The sequence below is a fragment of the Pyxicephalus adspersus genome, chromosome 5 (genome assembly GCF_032062135.1).
Source record: "Pyxicephalus adspersus chromosome 5, UCB_Pads_2.0, whole genome shotgun sequence".
Taxonomy (NCBI): Eukaryota; Metazoa; Chordata; class Amphibia; order Anura; family Pyxicephalidae; genus Pyxicephalus; species Pyxicephalus adspersus.
Window position 1 is genome coordinate 78,418,780 of NC_092862.1, and position 17,402 is coordinate 78,436,181.

At 38.2% G+C, this 17,402-nt stretch overlaps 1 protein-coding gene and 1 long non-coding RNA gene across 2 annotated transcripts; one reads left to right on the plus strand and one right to left on the minus strand.

Annotated features, from left to right (window-relative positions):
• Positions 1 to 916: 916 nt before the first annotated feature.
• Positions 917 to 2,138, minus strand: LOC140331158 (uncharacterized). Its single transcript, XR_011920868.1, has 2 exons — positions 1,987 to 2,138; positions 917 to 1,107 (listed from the first exon to the last, which is right to left on the minus strand). It is a non-coding gene; the product is annotated as an uncharacterized lncRNA (long non-coding RNA).
• Positions 2,135 to 13,278, plus strand: C5H18orf21 (chromosome 5 C18orf21 homolog). Its single transcript, XM_072411922.1, has 5 exons — positions 2,135 to 2,251; positions 4,505 to 4,527; positions 5,669 to 5,868; positions 12,250 to 12,455; positions 12,878 to 13,278. Exons 1-5 carry the CDS (start codon positions 2,178 to 2,180, stop codon positions 13,032 to 13,034), a joined length of 660 nt encoding a protein of 219 aa, XP_072268023.1. The 5' UTR covers positions 2,135 to 2,177; the 3' UTR covers positions 13,035 to 13,278.
• The last annotated feature ends 4,124 nt before the right edge of the window (positions 13,279 to 17,402 follow it).

Below are 17,402 nucleotides of genomic sequence, written 5' to 3' on the forward strand. Positions count from 1 at the left end.
TAGGAGGCAACAGCCCCTGGCCCCACTGACCTTTTTTGGTGTGTTTGCTTTTTTATTTTTTATATTTTGGATGTCATTGAAGGCCCATTCACAAAAGGGTCAACTATGAATGGGCTACTTACCACATCTTGAAGGAGCATGTGCCAATGTGCAGCACACTGCACATGTTGCACTGCAAAGCACATCAGTTCCCAAAGTGCATTGGGGGGCCATTCAGAATGAATTTGCACTGAATGTTCTTTACTGTGTTACTACAATGCAGTAACTTTAATATGCCATAAAGAAACCTATACCAGCAAATAAAAAATGGGTGGTTTCACCAACTTTTACAAAAAGAATGATACCTGCCTCATGTCACTGCTGAGCCAGAATCTGTAACCTTTTGGATTCAATTAGCTACTACAGGTGTGCACAGGGTTTCTGACTTTGTACACACGTGCAATTATTGCCGTTGGAAAGAATCTTTTACGATCCTACAGCACCGCTCTGCTCTATGGAGAGGAGAGAGGGAAAATGGGGAAGCTGCACCCCGCTGCACTCTCTCCCCCTTCACTTTCATTACGATCGTTCACCGCCCATCATCCGTGGATCCGCCAGGACAGTCGTTAGGATGACGAGCCCTTTACACATCCAAAATTCTGGTCCAATATTAGCTCAGAACCAAATACCGGATGAGAAATATTGCACATGTGTACCTAGCCTTAGACTTCTCTAGCTACATACAGTCTTGAACACAGAGCCATCCAGGTAGGTAGAATTTTCACAGGGAGGTAAGAAAGGGCTGCCTTTGTATTTCTCACTCTACATGTGTACATGAAATACTGAAATTCGTGTGACACAAATATGCAGAAAATGAACTGCAGTAAATAAATAATGAACTAAGCATTAAGTAAATAAGTAATAGACTACGCAATGCTATTTATCTAAAATAGTACTTTATTATGTGTAAAAATGTACATACATTTAAATATAGGAATGTAGATCTGCTTTATTAAATATATTTAGAAAATACTGATCTGCTCTGTGGAACCATAGCTTTCATTGCTAAACATTCTTGGTGATACGTGGAGGAAACAAATTCAGAAACCCAATGCTGTCCAATTAGAGCTGTAAAATGAAGAAAAAAAGTTAATTAAATCAGCATCATCAGAACATATGAACCTATAATTCAAGATAACCATGGAATATAGAACCATAGAACTTTGCAGCCTCATCATGGCGATGTCACCTAACAATAGTGATGCACTCCATTACCTGCTCTTTTTCTAAACCCCAATATCACCCTGCTATAACAAGTGCACCCGATCACCTGTCTCAACCTTCCAGCTTTCTCCCCCTTCTTGAACCCCAAATCATCCAGAAAAATTAGCTATGCACCCCATCACCTACTCCACATCATGTGCCTCTCCCCTTTCTTATACCCCCTAATTAATCTGCGATAATAGTAGTGTGATAGTAGTACACTCCAGTATCTTTCTCCAACTTCCTGCCCCCATTCCCTGATCATCCCGAAATAATACCAGTGCATCCCATCAAATGCCTGCCCCCTTCTTAAATCCCCATATTACCAACGAATTTAGTTTTCAATGTACCCCAACATCTGTCCCCCCATTTCTTCTCAACAATAGGAGTGCACCCCATCACCAGTCTCCCCCTCCTGTACCCCCATTACCCTGCAATAACACAGTACAATACAATACAACACACCTGTCCTCACTTTTCCCCATCCTTCCATATCCCCCTGAAACAATTCCAGGACCCCCCATCACCTGTCTGACACTTCCTTCAGCCCCATTGTATCCCGCAATAATAGCAATGCATTCCAATCACCTAACATTCCCTGAACCTTCCATATCCCCCAGCAATGTCAGTGCCCCCATTACCTGTCTCCCTTATATTCCCCTAAGAACTACCCGTGCGCTCTATAATAAGAGAATGATACCCCACAAAAACCCTGACAGCTTATACTATATAAATCACACACACATAGCTGTTTGCTGTGTGAGGAGATTGAGACATTTTCCCTGCCTCCCAACTGCAGTTTCCCGGACTTAAAGTTTCATACGCGAAGCCCCGCCCACTTCCGTGTCTCTGGGTGCCGTCACTTCCGGGTCCTTTTAGTGGATGAGAACTAGCCGCTACACATTAAGTTTTAATTCTCTCAGCAACGACAAACTATGACTGAAGAATTTCTAAGAAAAGCGGCTCTGACGATGAAGGATGTCTGTCCTGGGCTGGCTCGCCATCTCATGTGAGTTATTGGCTGCATATCAGCGAGCTTCGTCTGCTTTACCCCGCACCTAGAGATCACAGGACTCGATCTGGTCATGTAATGTCACGTCTGTGAATGGAGCTCATTTGTTTGTGTGTGGAGGGATTGTAGGTGTAGTTCCTGGGAAGCAATGTATATCAATAGGAAGACATAAGTGTGATAGGAAAATGTGCAATATAGCTGGGTAAGAGCTGAGCTGTCAGTGGGATTGCATTGAGTCACGTGACGCTGCACGTGTTTGTTTATAGAGAGAGGAGTAACATAATACAACATTGCCCACACATCAGCACTAAACTAATATTTCTATTGAATTAAAGAATCCCCACTAGTTCGTAGGAGCAAAGTAAAAATACAACCTTGGCTGCAGACATTGTGCCCATTTTCTTTAGCAGACATTACATTTTATGTCTAGGAAACTATTATTATTATTATTATTATTATTATTATTATTATTAAACAGGATTTTTATAGCACCAACATTTTACACAGCGCTGTACATTACATAGGGATTGCAAATTACAGACTAATACAGACAGTGATATAGGAGGGGATGACCCTGCCCCGAAGAGCTTACAATCTAGTAGGTGGGGGAATTTCACACTCAATAGGATGGGAGATATGTAGTGGTGGGAAGTAGTGATGGTTTCAAGAGACAGAAGAAGACGGGTAGGCAAGTTTGAAAAAATGGGTTTTGTGCGCTCTTTTAAATGAGCAGAAAGTAGGAGCAGGCCGAATAGGACGAGGAAGACCATTCCAGAGAGTTGGGGCAGCTCTAGAGAAGTCTTGGAGCCGTGCATGTGATGAGGTTATGAGTGAGGAAGTCATTAGTAGGTCATTGGAGGAGGAGCCGAGAGCTGCAGGGGGAGTATTTTTTTACTAAATCATAAATGTAAGTGGGACAATAACTGTGTAGGGATTTGAAGGCAAAGCACAGGAGCTTAAATTTGATTCCAAGGTGAAATGGAAGCCAATGGAGAGAACTACAAAGAGATGCAGTGGAAGAGGAGCGGAGGGAAGGATGGATGAGTCTGGCTGCAGGTCAAGGAGAGAGTTGGTGCTCAGGTAATGGGTGAGTCTTTTGTAGACAAGGCGTTCAAGAAGTTTGGAGACATATGGGGGAAGGGAGATAGGACAATAGTTAGAGGGTAGGGAGGGGTGCAGTGAGGGTTTCTTTAGGATAGGGAGAATTATGGCATGTTTAAAAGCTGAGGGGTATTTACCAGGTATTTACGTTGGCTGTATTTATCAAAACCTGGCAATTCGATTTTTCTTTGAAGTTTTCTTTGCTGCATTGAAATAGCGTTGCTACTACAATTCCCGGCATCGCTCCCATCCATAGACTTGCGGCCTCTCTGCCTATGCCTGACCCTGCATTGGACTGTTTAATAGATGCAGGGAAATGTAGTAGTGCTGCTGTTTCAATTTTGGCCCGTGACTTTCTCTATGTTTTTAATTTTGGCCCACTGTGTATTTGAGTTTGACCTCCCTGACCTAATTCTAGTTTCATGGACTGGTCTGAATTGGTAAAATGACAATGTCTCTTTATTGTTTCAACAACAGTTTTTCTGTGCTTACATATTCTGTGTTACACTGAAATTCTGGTGCTTTATTAAAGTAAGTTGTACTTCTACATTACACATACCCTACATCCCACTATATTCACCCATATCTCCTTGTACATCACGCAAAGGAGCCACAGCCTATGCCAATCCTTGCTCGTGTTCACTCCAAAGTTGCTACTGCTGTATAGTACACTATATGTAAAAGGGTCTAAAGGAAAATCAAGTTTTGCATGTCCCCTCTGAAGTTGACTGCCTGCCCCAGTGGCCACCTTAACAATCTCCATTCTGCATTGGGAATAAGGCTCCATCAGCATCCTTTTAGCTGTTCTAGAGTTGTAGATTGAAATTAAAATAGTTTTTAAAATGCACATAATTGTTTGTTGCAATTGTATGTTCTATAATTGTTTTAAAAGTACAAGCTCAGGTTTGTAAATGAAATCTTAGGAACCCCCATTAAAAAAAACCTTTTTTTTCCCCACTTCCTAGCAACCTGCCACAGGTGTCTGTGCTGCAGTGTGCAGGAACTACAACTCTGTTAAGAAAAAGGCATTGTAGATGGGAAGGACATGAAGGATCTTTGTTACAAACATAAAAGTTATGAATGTGACCGTTTAGCATTTGTTTTATTTGCTTTTGTACTTATTTTGTTTGTTCTTTCTTTTTATTCCAGGTCTCTACATCCATTTCCAAAAAGTGAGTATGTATTGAGAACTGAAATTGATGTGCTTGGTAGCAGTTTCAGGCTTTAGTGGTGGGATGTAGTAGGTCATAACAATTCCATTTTTGTGAGTATTTGCTTCAAAGACTTGGAGCCCATATATCTTGTATGCTGCCATGAAGCGTTTACCAGAGTATGGTCTCTACCTTTTGAACTGTATTGATCCGGTTAAGTCCTTAACCTACAACAAACTTACTAGACCTAAAAGAAAGATATGGGTTGCAGCTAATGTGAGTAGAAGTTGCTGAAGTCTCTGAAAATGCAAGGTAATTGTGTATGTTCAACCAAAACTCTTTTTTTACCTTCTTGAATATAGTTAGATATGCTTGAACCCCTGTCAGGTTTTACTGTTATCCAGGTATCCATTAGCGAGCTTTCCCCTTGGGTCATGTTCTGTTAACAACCGGGCAGAAAATAAAGATAAATCACCAAAAGCAGCAGAGACAAAATTAAAATGTTGTCTAAGAAAGTACTAAAGCTTCTGCTAGCTTCTGTGTATTGCTGTGAAGAAGGAAACTAGTCGAATCTGGTGTTAAATTAAACATAAAGCAAAGTAAAGAAGGTAGTTGGGGGAATTAAATGTTGGCATCAGATGTACAGGTTTGGTAGAACAGCCCCATTTTTATCATAACTTAGCTGGCATTTGTAAACTATGTCCTGGACTTTTTGTGTGTGGGTCATCAGGCTATTTGAAGTGCCTTCCTAACGAGGAAGAGTGTAGGTCAGGTAATCATATTTGAGGGGCTGCCAGGCTTATGGCACATTCTGGTAAATGGGTGTTAATTCATATACTTTGTGTGCTGGTCTGTTATGGGTATTAAGTGATGAAAAAAATGTTAAATTTACGAAACTGGGAAAAAAATGATGAATTAAGTGAACTGCTGTATTGTTTTCTTGCCTCTTTGTTAACTTTTGAACTTGAGGGAAAAAGGCTCATGCTAAAAAGACTTTTCTCTGCTGCAGTAAAATTTTGTAAATTGTAAGTGCATGCTTGCACTTAGTCTGTCTATGGTGAAAGTTTTTTTACAGAGCTTCAGCTTTCTTACTTGAGTCTGTTCTTTTTTACATTATAAAGTGTTATCTATGTCAATATAACACTTATTTTTGTACTTTCAGAAGTTACACATACACAAAAAGGAATATGCCCATTCTGCTACCAGATTTTTACACCTGATAATCATAAAGTTCGCCTAAGACCAAAATTTAAAATAACACCAAGAATTGAAATGTTATTGAGAAAAGAAGCACAAAACCACAGATTAAACCTTAAGCAAACTAAACTTCTTAGGAAATACAAATTTTCGAGGAGCGTCCTGGTAAGACATTTGTTATTTAATGTGTATATATTGTGTAAAAAGGGGAAAACAATTCATATACTGTTTATTATTGTACCATGTATTGCCTGCATTGAGTTGATAATTAAATATAGGATACTCCATTTTTATGATAGTTGATTGTTAAAACTGAGCTATAGTCTTTCAGTCATTCACAGTTGTATGGTGTTCGCTCTTGGACTGAAATTGGTTACTCTGCCTTAATTGCACACTGTGAGCTTTTTATTGTGTGCATTAGAAACTGCAGTATGCTGCATCATGCAGCTCGTACCGTCCCTGTGCCACCACTTTTAATCACAGTTTTTTCCCATCAGTGTAGTCTGCAGTTTTTAGAAAACCATTGTGAAAGAATAGCTTCAAGCACACTCTCTGCAGAGAGGCATTTCAGATTTCACAGCCTGTCCTCCTGAGCCACCAGGCTGCAACTCCCCCAGCCTCAGAGACAAGTGCCTTTGTATTATCATCAATGACCAGGTACACCAGAGCCATCCTCAATTTCTGGCCTGGAAAAAGGGAGGAGTGCCTGGCCCACCTATTTGCTCCAGTCTTAAGGATGAAATAAGGAGCCACAAATCTGCAGCAACACAATACTCATGACCCTATCCAGGCTCTTTAATCCCTTTTCCTGGTGAAAAATGTTACAAATAATGCCAAATATATTCTGAATATGACATCACATAGTTCATTATACTACACTATGTATGTGTCTATGTGTCCAACAACTGTCTCTGGTCATTGAGAATTCTTTACTAGGAAGTTGTTTGGATAAATAACATGCAGGAAATGTTATATGCACATGCATGTTATTTCATTACCATGGCAAACGCACTGCCCTGTTATACATTACTGACCACTTCTAACACTTGAACCCCAATTTCTCTGGAATGGGGAGGTGTCAGAAACTGAAAATGTGTGGGGAATGTTTGTAGTAACACCCCCTAAAATTTCATCACTATGGCATCATTAGAACATAAAAAACTCTGCCCATCAAAACAAATCTGGGGTTCAGGTACTGGAAGGGTACAGTCATGTGTAACAGGGCAGCGTGTTTTGATGGGCAGAATTATCTGTTTACCTGCACTTCTCTGCTCTAGAGAAATTAGGGTTCAAGGTAGAAAAGCGGACAGTTTGATTGGCAGAGTTCTTTTTATGTTCTAATTATGCCATGCCGAAGAAATTTTAGGGGGTTTTATACACAGGCGTTCGCCACTTTGCACCTACGTTATCAGTTTCCTGCAGGCAGAAGGGGTAGCATAGGATTACAATTATAGTTTGGTAAAAAATTTAGGGGCCCAACCCCAAATCTCTTTGCTATTCAAGTGGCCCCTGGAGGTCCTTAAGCTGCATTTTCAATTTTCAGGTCCTAGGTGCACTTTATGAAACATCAACCCAAATATTCAATTTCCACAAGTTTTTAAACCTGTGACCCCCATATCTTGAAAATCTTGAAATTTTGGTTGATACAAGATATAAGGGTCCCCTAAAATTGCCATTGTTACAACCAACAATTTAGGAGAGCTGAAAGATTGAACACGGTGAGTTGATAGGCTGTAGAATATGACAAGCAGACATTACACACACACAGCTATCACACTGCTGCCAATGGCATTATTACACATGCACACTGCGGGTGGGGCAATTTTTTTTTTTTTTTGGGCGGTGATGAAATGCCAGCATTATGAAAAGCATAATGCTCTTAAAGCATCCCCACATTTTAGCATTATATAAAGGGTGACTTCCCCTTTTTTTTTATAGAAATTTATTTATTTATTTTTTTTTTTTTGAGGCGGGGGTTCCCTGCCCTTCTGTCTTTACTGCTTTGGTGGTAAAGAATGCATGGTATATCTGCAGCCTTCTGGGCTACTTGTGTCACAGATCCCAGGTGGCTGTGGTCTGCTCCTTTTGCACATCGGGAATGTATCATCGGGGTTTCCTATAATGTAAAAAAAAGTGCTCAATCTCACGCATGCACAATGAGATCAGCACTTAATGGAACAGTGGGCATCAGAAAGAAGAGAGAAGCTGAGCAAGCATGGGACTCGGCTGGGCTCAGGTCTTAGACAGATCAAGTGAAATTTTTTCACAAAAGTTTTGCGTTACCTAGATTTAGTGCTAAGAGGCCAAATCTGAAGTTAGGCTGAATTCACACTGGCAGTAAAGTTGCATTTGCTGCATTTACCCTTCACTTTCCTCACACCGGGAACCACTGCTGCTTGAAAAACTGCTAGGCCTGAAAATGCCCAGCAGTTACCGCCTGTTATAAATTTCAAGCAGTTGCCAAGTAGTCCCTCGGGAGGGATAAAAGGCCCAGTTTTTTACTGCTAATGTGAACTAAGCCACATTGATCAAACTATTACACTATTAAAACATGGAACACTAGGCAGTTGGATAAAAATACACAGCATTGAACAGTTTGGGCATAATATAAAAAAAAATTGGACACTTTACCAAGCCAGGCATTAGAATGTTGGAACAAAGAATACTTTGGGTGGTGGGGGTAGGTAGAACACTGACACAATAATAGGGGTTACTAAATAACTGGCAGCACTAAATTTGCCATGTCTTGCCCTGCCCACTTGTTTTCCCACCCGGCTACAGCTTCCCACAAATTTTTTTTTTTTTTGGGGGAAAACACTAATGCTGGAAAAGCTTCTCCTTTTTAATTAAATAAAAAATGCTTTACCTGTAAAGCCATATACATACTGTGTGTGTGTGTAATATATATATCTGGTTGTTAAATGTGTAACAATGGTATTTAAACATCGTGAATTTGCTAGTTAGAATTTTGTTTGTGCAGTAAAAGTATTAATTTAGTGGGCATTTTCCATGTAAATGGTGAGATGAGAGATTATCACAGTAGTGGCTTTCTAGCAGATCAATTTTCGTTAAACTGACAGCTTGACAATGGGAGCTTCCTGTAAATATGAGTAGCTCGAGGCCTAGACATTTGAAGGACATGCATGCCTAGAAGTAAGTCAGTTTTGCTTTCGTAACGTCACTATTCATTCTAATGGGTAATACAGTGCTAATATCTATAATATTGTCAATATTTTCTGGCAGCTGTTTGACCTTATTATACTTAATGCAATCAAAACTACACCGGCTAAGGGCATTAGGTTCAGTTACATCACCACATGTCCTGGCTTGTGACGGCCTTTATGTAGTCTCATATGGAGGGGATTAATGAATGATGTCTGAGTACTAGGGACTGTAATCTGTTGAAAACTGATTGTTAATTGATTTGTTAGGTTGGATAAACATGACTTACAGACAAGCAGATTTTTGGGCTTGTACCGTAGCACTGGATGGTTTGTTTTATTAATCTTGTGACTTTCCAGTTGTTTAGGATGATAAAGATGTTCATATGTTGGTTCCAGGAATGTAATAAGTATACATTTTCACTGTTTTACACTATATTAACTTGGCAACAAAAGTGGATATATCGGGCTGTCTGTTAAACTATGCTATTGACTTTGTGTATTTGTAACGCTGGGCTGCCAGACGAGACAGTTTTCCACAAGTGTCTAAAAGACATGCTAATAGAGATGAGACAGATTTTTACTCCAGACATATGCACAAATAAGAAGTGGTCATGGGCAACTTTTATCCTGTTTCAGTTGCTTTATCAGATTGGAGAAAAAAGTTTATGAATAAAGTGGTCTAATTTTATTTAATCTGTATTGGTGCATCTAATGTGACACTCTCCAGTCCAAAAAAAAACATCTGCTTTTTTAGTCACACAACTTGCCTGTTCATGTGCATATTTGAGCACCCTTTCCTTGATCTTTGCCTTGACAGCTGTGACCTTGGCCCTCTCAACCTCAGCAACAGTATAAGCACCAGCAGTTAACCCTTCTTAAACACACCCTTACAGGTAGACTGCCACCACTTGCTTGGATGGGAGCAAGCACCGTTACACTTGACAACCACAGTTATGATTCTGCTTCTTTTATTACTGTCTGTGTCGCCCGCTGCAACTCCAGACAAGGATATCTCAGAAATCACTTTTTTTATAGTAGCGTTCAGGTTATACTCAATAGGGTTTAATAAGTAAAAGACAACAAAAACACAGTGCATAAACAGAATTGAATAATAAAGACTAATCAAAGAACAATAGCAACAGTGTAAAATAAAAAGGAATACCAATGCAAAATACTTAAGGGAAAGTTAGTTAGCATTGTTTCAGGTTGTTCATACAAAGTTCAGTTGTTTAGAGTCACTGGGCTCTCTGCAGCACTCAATCTGTCAAGATGCCATTGTCCTTAGTATCAAGATGATGTGTGAGAGCTTCCTCCAATAGACCTGCATAGCTTTTTCTTTGCCTTAACACAGGGAAGTAACTGATTTATAATTCCAAAGGTTATGGTTTTATGAACTGTCAACCAGCAGGGCATTAAGTATTATACAATATGGAGTCTAATGAAACCAAACTAGTCTCCAAGCCATGTCTGGGACTTCTGGCTCACCAGAACAAGCTAAAGGGGGTTTGCAAGGTTTCCTGAGACCTATGAGACTAATTCTTGTTTTTAAAATGTTCATAATAATGATTTGGCTATAAATCAGCAACTTACTGCTTTGTATGGAACTGTATAGTGGAAACAAGACTATTATTAAAAAACTTGTTCCTGAACACAGCTCAGAGGTTAGTCGGAGGCCGCTTTACTCCCTTTTTCTGACAGATCCTGAGTTTTTTGACACCTGTGTGTTGTAAAATAGTGGATCTGGAAAAATGTGCTGGTGGGTTATCTGATGACAGAGAGGGAATACCTGGTAAGTACTATTATTATTAGACACCGGCCTAGAGGGACTCTAGCCTCCTCTGCTGTACCTTTAGGGGGTATCCAACATTGGTGCTCTCCCCAATAGTCTGTTTTTCTCTAAAGATTGTATTTTACCCTACATGTGTGTGTTTTTGATCATTGCAAAATATTCTGTAAAATTATGTATGTTTTGGACCATATATTTGCAGAATACTTTTGTGTAAGTGTACCTGAGAGAAGACACTATTTTCAAAGCAAAGTGTGTACGCACCACATATTGATTTGACTGGGTGTAGGTTCTAGGTTTTTACACTGTTTGATCATACAGAGAATGGGTTGATCTGATCAAAATGGTGAAGTGAAATTTGACTTGTCTATTCAGAAGGGAGGGTGGCCAAGGTATGGTTAACCCAGTATTCTTTTCTCTGCTGTTCTAAAGTTTAATTTTGGTAACATGCTTGCAGAGTACCCTCCTTAATGGGTGGGTACTTTCTGGTCCTTGTTCTCTATTTTTATCATGCCCTAGATGCAAGAGCATTATATTCTTCATCCGTTGGGAGGGGGCAACTTTGTTTCTTGGGCGCTAGGGTAAATTTACAAGGGGGCATGTTTTGTTGCCAAAGAAAAAATAGGTTACCTAGGGAAAGGATTTTTCTTTTAGAAGTAAACAAAAACGAAGGGACTACCACTGGAGCTAGTTAAAGCCAGCAAAGAAAAGTTCTGTGGGGAATTTCTCCCCAATTTTATATGTAATAAAACATTTATATGAATGATTTAGAGGATAGTGACATGACTATGGACTTTGTACAGAAGATATGGACATGACTTTGGACTTTGTACAGCATTGTGTATTATGCCGGTACTACATAAATACTGGAAAATAAAAAAACAAAAATAAGAAATTAACTTTTCTTTCGCTTACATTTTTATAAGTGTTTTTTTTTCTTGGGGGTTTTCGTGGTGGGTTACTAGTTGTGGGTTAGGATGCTAAGAATGTAGGTTTTTGATTTTATTTTTTTTATCTTTTTATTGCTGCTGCTGGGACAAAGCTGAGACGTGATCAAATCCAATCTCTTCTGGTCCTTTGTTCATTGTATTTCTGTCCAAATCTTCTTCTATTTCGCAGAAGAATAAATATGAGCACATTTATTTTTACAACTTGGATTGCTAGCAATAATGATTTTAGAGGACCTACCCTCAGTTATCGACGTTTGGTTTGCATCATTAATTCTGTATAAATATGTCAATCTCTGTGTCTGCGTTCCACTTGTTTATGCTAGCTGAGCTGGTCACTGGTCATTCTGGTTTCATTTCTACATAGGATGGCAGCTTTTACTTCGGTAGTGACTTTTTTTTTTTAATCTCTCATGTCTTTGTATAAATGTTTAATTTGTAAAAAAATTGCTGTATTGCAACACTTTTGCATTAGTTGATGCAAACAAATATGACTGACAATTTCTGTAAAAGTTTTTACAGTTTTATCTTTTTTTTCCTGATATGTTGGTGTATTGTGCAAATTTGTTTCCTTCATATTACTTGCTGATATGTTTTTTTTTTTTTGTTGTTTTTTTCTTTTTGGTATGTCTGTTATTCCTTGTTCTAGGTGGTTACATGCAATACATGTAAATTGGTTTCCAAATATCCTGGTGAAAGCAGAAATGGACTTGTTAATGTTCCAGGTACACCCAAAACTAAGAGGAATTTTGAGTCTCCTGACTTGAGGACACCTGGATCAAATAGGAAACTGAACCTCTCATACAGCGAAGAGAAGCTCAGCTCAAAAAGCAAAAGCCCAGTACTAACACCCAGGTACAGTATAATCTAGTATATATTTGTTAATTATTATTATACTTTCTTTATTGGTAAAGTTACTAGTTACTAACATGTCATTTGTATTCATTAAAAAAACAAAATTGAGTATTTTGATACTCGGTAGGTTAGGAATTCAGGCAGGCACAGTATATGTTTTTTGATACCATGTTTGAACTTGATTGTGGTTTTCATTGCTGCAACAACAACTTGTTATGTTGTTTTAGAAAATATGGTATTCCCATTACTGCATGTTTTTAGAAAGAAAGTAACTTAATATCACTTTAACTACAAGTCAGAGTTGGTCATCTTTGTGAACCCATGCACTTTTTTAAAATTATTGTTACAGATATGGTTATAATGTGTGTTTTTATTTACACTGTGCATTATTGAAGACGCATATCACATCAATGTCTTTGTAGGTCTTGTGTTTCTGCTCACTCTTCACCTGCAACAACAGCAAAGTCTTCAAAGAAGGGTAAATTTCAGTTTTCGAGATTAAAAATGCTTCTTAGTCAAGAAGAAAAGGAGCCAAGTAAAAAGGGAGTTTTACAGAATTTCCTGACATCTCTTACTTGATAAATCTTTAAGGTAATTTTGTCCCTTGAATAATTGGACATACAAAAACATGTACATTCACCTACGGAACATGAAGAAAAGTATTGTTTTGCACAAGTAATGAGGTTCACTCATTTGGTTTAATGATCTAGATATGTTCTCTTTGAACTTACCATTTGGTTTTATTACTCATTTTGAGAGATTTATCTGAGAAGATATTTTTGTTTATATTCTACAAGATTAAATAAAATAAACATTGCAAGAATAGCATTTTTATATTTACCCAAACTTTATGTTACAGTCCAAGAAAAAAGGTCTTTGTTACAACCAGATTTGCTTTTTCATTGTAATAAATATAAAAGGAGGGATAATATTCAAATGGCAGCAAGAACAGTTCTCTATGCATACAGCAAAATGTTTTAAGAAAAAAAAATATAATAATGAAAAAGAAATGCCTGTACCAGTTGGCAAATTGGTGTATTTGGAGAGTCTTAAAAGTAATAAAACATGATGAAAGTTGTTGCAGGGACAGAGTGGATTTTACAATTGGACTGCACTTTACGCTTTACAAGTGTCTAATACTATCTAAGAGTATAGACAGATGCAATCTCTTTTTTTTTTTCATTTTCATCTATGTTGCTACATTTTTAACCCAGAGGGAAACTATTTTGGGACATGTTTACATCTTGAATGTTTATAACAGTACATAGTTGGATTCCACCTTTTTATTACCGTTATACAGTTTGAGGTTCAGTTTGTCAAACCTTGCAGTTATCAAAGGACAATAAGTAGGCTTTTGAAAAAAGAGTGGCTATACTGACAGAGTATTGAAGCTGCTGTACAGAAAGAAAAGGTAAAACTAAAGAAAAAACTACACAGCGACAAATTAGTCGATGGGGAAAAAAACTTTGCTATAGGTTTGATTTTTAGATTTTCCTTATTCATCTGCTTTGCTATCTTTTGGTTTTTCATCTTTAATTTTAGTCTGTGGTTGATTTGAGGGCAGCAGTTACCTTTTGAATTCTGTACCATGCATAGCAAGCTGTAGGAATTGCCTTAAAAAGCAGCATTCATTTGATAAATGAGAATGAGAATAGTTTTAATGTATGTTAGGGCAAAAAAAAAAAAATATATATATATATATATATATATATATATATATATATATATATATATATATATATATATATATATATATATATATGTTAACCTCTACAACGCATGCACATTTTTGCATGATTTGTACTCTTAACGACCCTGCTGATCTGCCAGCAAGTCTTGTTGCATGCTTATTGTCTTTTTTGCTGAATTATTTAAACCCACCTACTCTCTTCAAATCTATCACAAGTCATGTCACATCACCTCCTTCTAATACAGTATTGGGACAAGGCTGCTCTGACCCTGTCCAGCCTGTCTCTGCAGCACGAAGTGTTGCTGGGGTAGTTCTTTCTCCTATCCATTACCAGTTTTTTTTTTCTGTGTTTACCTATGCCGATTATATTGCACACTGCGTGGCTACAACACACTTTCCCTGTCTTTACCAAGCTATGCCTGCCACAGACAAACTCATCTAGGGGGATGGAGGTGGGTCGTCAATAGCTTTTTATCACAGAAGCTCTTGCAGGGAACCTTATTGTATGTAATTTCCACATTTAAGGTCTCTACACACTCTAGATAATTTGGCCCAAGACCATCATTTATGGCTGTCCCATGGCTGAAAATTAGCGTGAACAGGTGTATCCCAACGTAGTTGAGGTGATCGAAAGTGATCTGCCAAGTTGGAGTAATAATATTCGTGTTCTAATAATAACTATTATTTCTGTTGCATAACAATGCAATGTGGCACTTCACACTCATTCTCCCACCCCTTTTTTATAGTACAGGCAGTTTGGCAAGCATTCATAAAGTGTTACCTGTAACAATCATTGGAGGAGATGGTCATTGCAAGCGTGTACTAAGCATCACCCAACAGCAGTGCTGGATGCCCTGTGACTTAGTTGCATCCACTGCACCAGCCAGCCCTATCCTGTGATTTTTTTTTTTAACAAGGATGTTAAAATGTTTGATGATAATTAAAAAAGACTTTACATTCTTCTTTACTTTTTGTGAATATTGTGTATATTTTAGTTGTAGTTTGTCAGTTTGTTTAGGTTCTTGCTAATGGAAAAGGTAAAACTAAAGGGACTGAAAATGTATGTGCTAACTTGCCTATTCTGAGTTGTGTTTGTAAATTAAACATATATTCTCTTTTAAAAATCCAAAAACTGCATGTTGCCTATCTCCCAATCTTTGCATTGCCAATGCCACAAAAGTTACTGATCTCTCAGTGGTGCATGGCAGAACTAGTTACACGCTCTAGCACCCCAACCTCTGCACTGTTCATCACACTGAATCTATCTACAGGGTAGGTTTCAGCCTGGTCTGATTAATTATTTGCAACTTGATAACACATAAAAAATAATGCATTTTACAAAGAAAGGGAGTGGAAGAATCTCCATCCATGCACAAGACGTTTGGTCACATTTTTATGGAAGGCTAAAATAAAGTTTATTTTAAGGTCAATTTCTTCTACCGTTTCAGGTTAAAGCTACTGACCTGCAACTGTGGTATTTTTTTCTCAGGCCTTGCTTTCAAATGACTGCTCAGGTTCATGGTGATTAAATTACAGTTGATAAAATGCTTTCTGAACATTTGTCATAATGAAACCCAAACACATGCAGGCTGGAAATTCATTAAGAAAGGAAAAACCTGTATAGCCTGCAGATACCACTTCAGCATGAAGATAGAAGTATTTCCCACATGTCTGTGTGTTTTAATGCAGTAATTGCCATATACAAATGTAAAAAAAAAATAATAATAATTTGTCAGCCTAAAATGGAAGCCTGAGCAAGGTTTTGGTTATATAGATAGTAACTATATTATCTAAGTGACTGATTCATACTAACATGGCTTCATGTGTCTGGTTATCTACTGTAGGTTTCTGATCATACATACAGCTGGTAAAAAAAAGGGTTAATAGTCACTGCTCTATTTATCTTTAATAGAAAGTAAGCTTATAGTTTATACATAGTAAAAAAAAAAAAAAGTGATATTCAGCAGCAAGAGTATGCAGTATAAAATACAATCTTTAATATACTATACACTTGCCAAAAACTTTTTAGTGTACAGGAGTTTAACTGCTTGTTTATCTATATAATTAATTGGCCAATCACATGCATAAAGACATGCAGACATTGTCAAGGCCACCTGCCTAACTTTAAAACAAGCTTCAGAATAGGAAGAAAGTCAGTTTAGTGACTGAACATAGGATGGTTGTTGCCAAGAGAGCTGTTCCTTGTTTTTTAGAACCTGCTGCAAACTTCAGTCGCAATCATCTCAAGGGTTTATTCAGAGGACAGGGAAATGCCTTGTTGATTCCAGAGGTGAGAGGAGATTGGCCAGACCAATGTGAGCAGATAAAAAGGCAATAGTACCATTTGATACAACTGAGGTATGCAGAAAAGCATCTCTGAATACAGACCATGAATACTAGTGTGAGCAGATAAAAAGGCAATAGTAACTCATGGTACCTTTTGTTACAACTGAGGTATGCAGAAAAGCATCTTTGAATACAGACCTTGATGAACCTTGAAACGGATTGGTTACATCAGCAAGAGCTCACACGGGATGGTAATCCTGTCTGCTAAGAACAGGCACCTAAGGCTACATTTCACACAGGCTCTCCAAAAGAGGACAAGAGAAGATTGGAAAAATGTTGCCTGATCTAAGGAGGCTTGATGCCTGCTATGACATTCAGCCTGCCTTGTGTTAATGGTTCAGGCTGGTGGGGGGTAGTAGTGTAATGGTATGGGGGATATTTCCATGGCACACTTCTGGCTCGTTAGTACCAACGGAGCATCAATTAAAAGCCGTACCCTACCTTAGTATTGTTGCTGATCATGTATATCTCATGTATTTATACTCTAATGGCTATTTACAGCAGGGTAACATGTAATGTCACAAAGTTCTCTGTACTCAAACGGCCTCCACATTTACCAGATCACAATCCATAAGAGCACCTTTGGGATGTGGAGCTGACAAACCTGAAACATGTTGCAATCACATCAATACAGACCAAAATCCCTGAGTAATGTTTCCAGTACCTTACTGAATTTGTCATTAAGGAATGTTTTGAAGGCAAAAGGTGGGTGGGGGGAATCCAACCCAGGACTAGCAAGGCAAATGGTCAGTGAGTGTATGCTTCCATCAAATTTATCTAGCCTGCACTGGCCCAGAAATAGTCGGATACATCACTTACAACTACAAATACTAATAAATATTAATAAAGCAGGTACAATAGATATAATACTAGTAGTGTTTAAGACATGCCATAGCCCGTCCTGTTGAATG

What these genes read in the sequence shown, in the direction of transcription:
- C5H18orf21 (XM_072411922.1), top strand. Translation starts at nt 2,178, where the DNA reads ATGACTGAAGAATTTCTAAGAAAAGCGGCTCTGACGATGAAGGATGTC. An exon ending in GGGCTGGCTCGCCATCTCAT is followed by an intron (nt 2,252 to 4,504) that starts GTGAGTTATTGG and finishes TTTTTATTCCAG; the next exon opens with GTCTCTACATCCATTTCCAA. An exon ending in TCTACATCCATTTCCAAAAA is followed by an intron (nt 4,528 to 5,668) that starts GTGAGTATGTAT and finishes TTGTACTTTCAG; the next exon opens with AAGTTACACATACACAAAAA.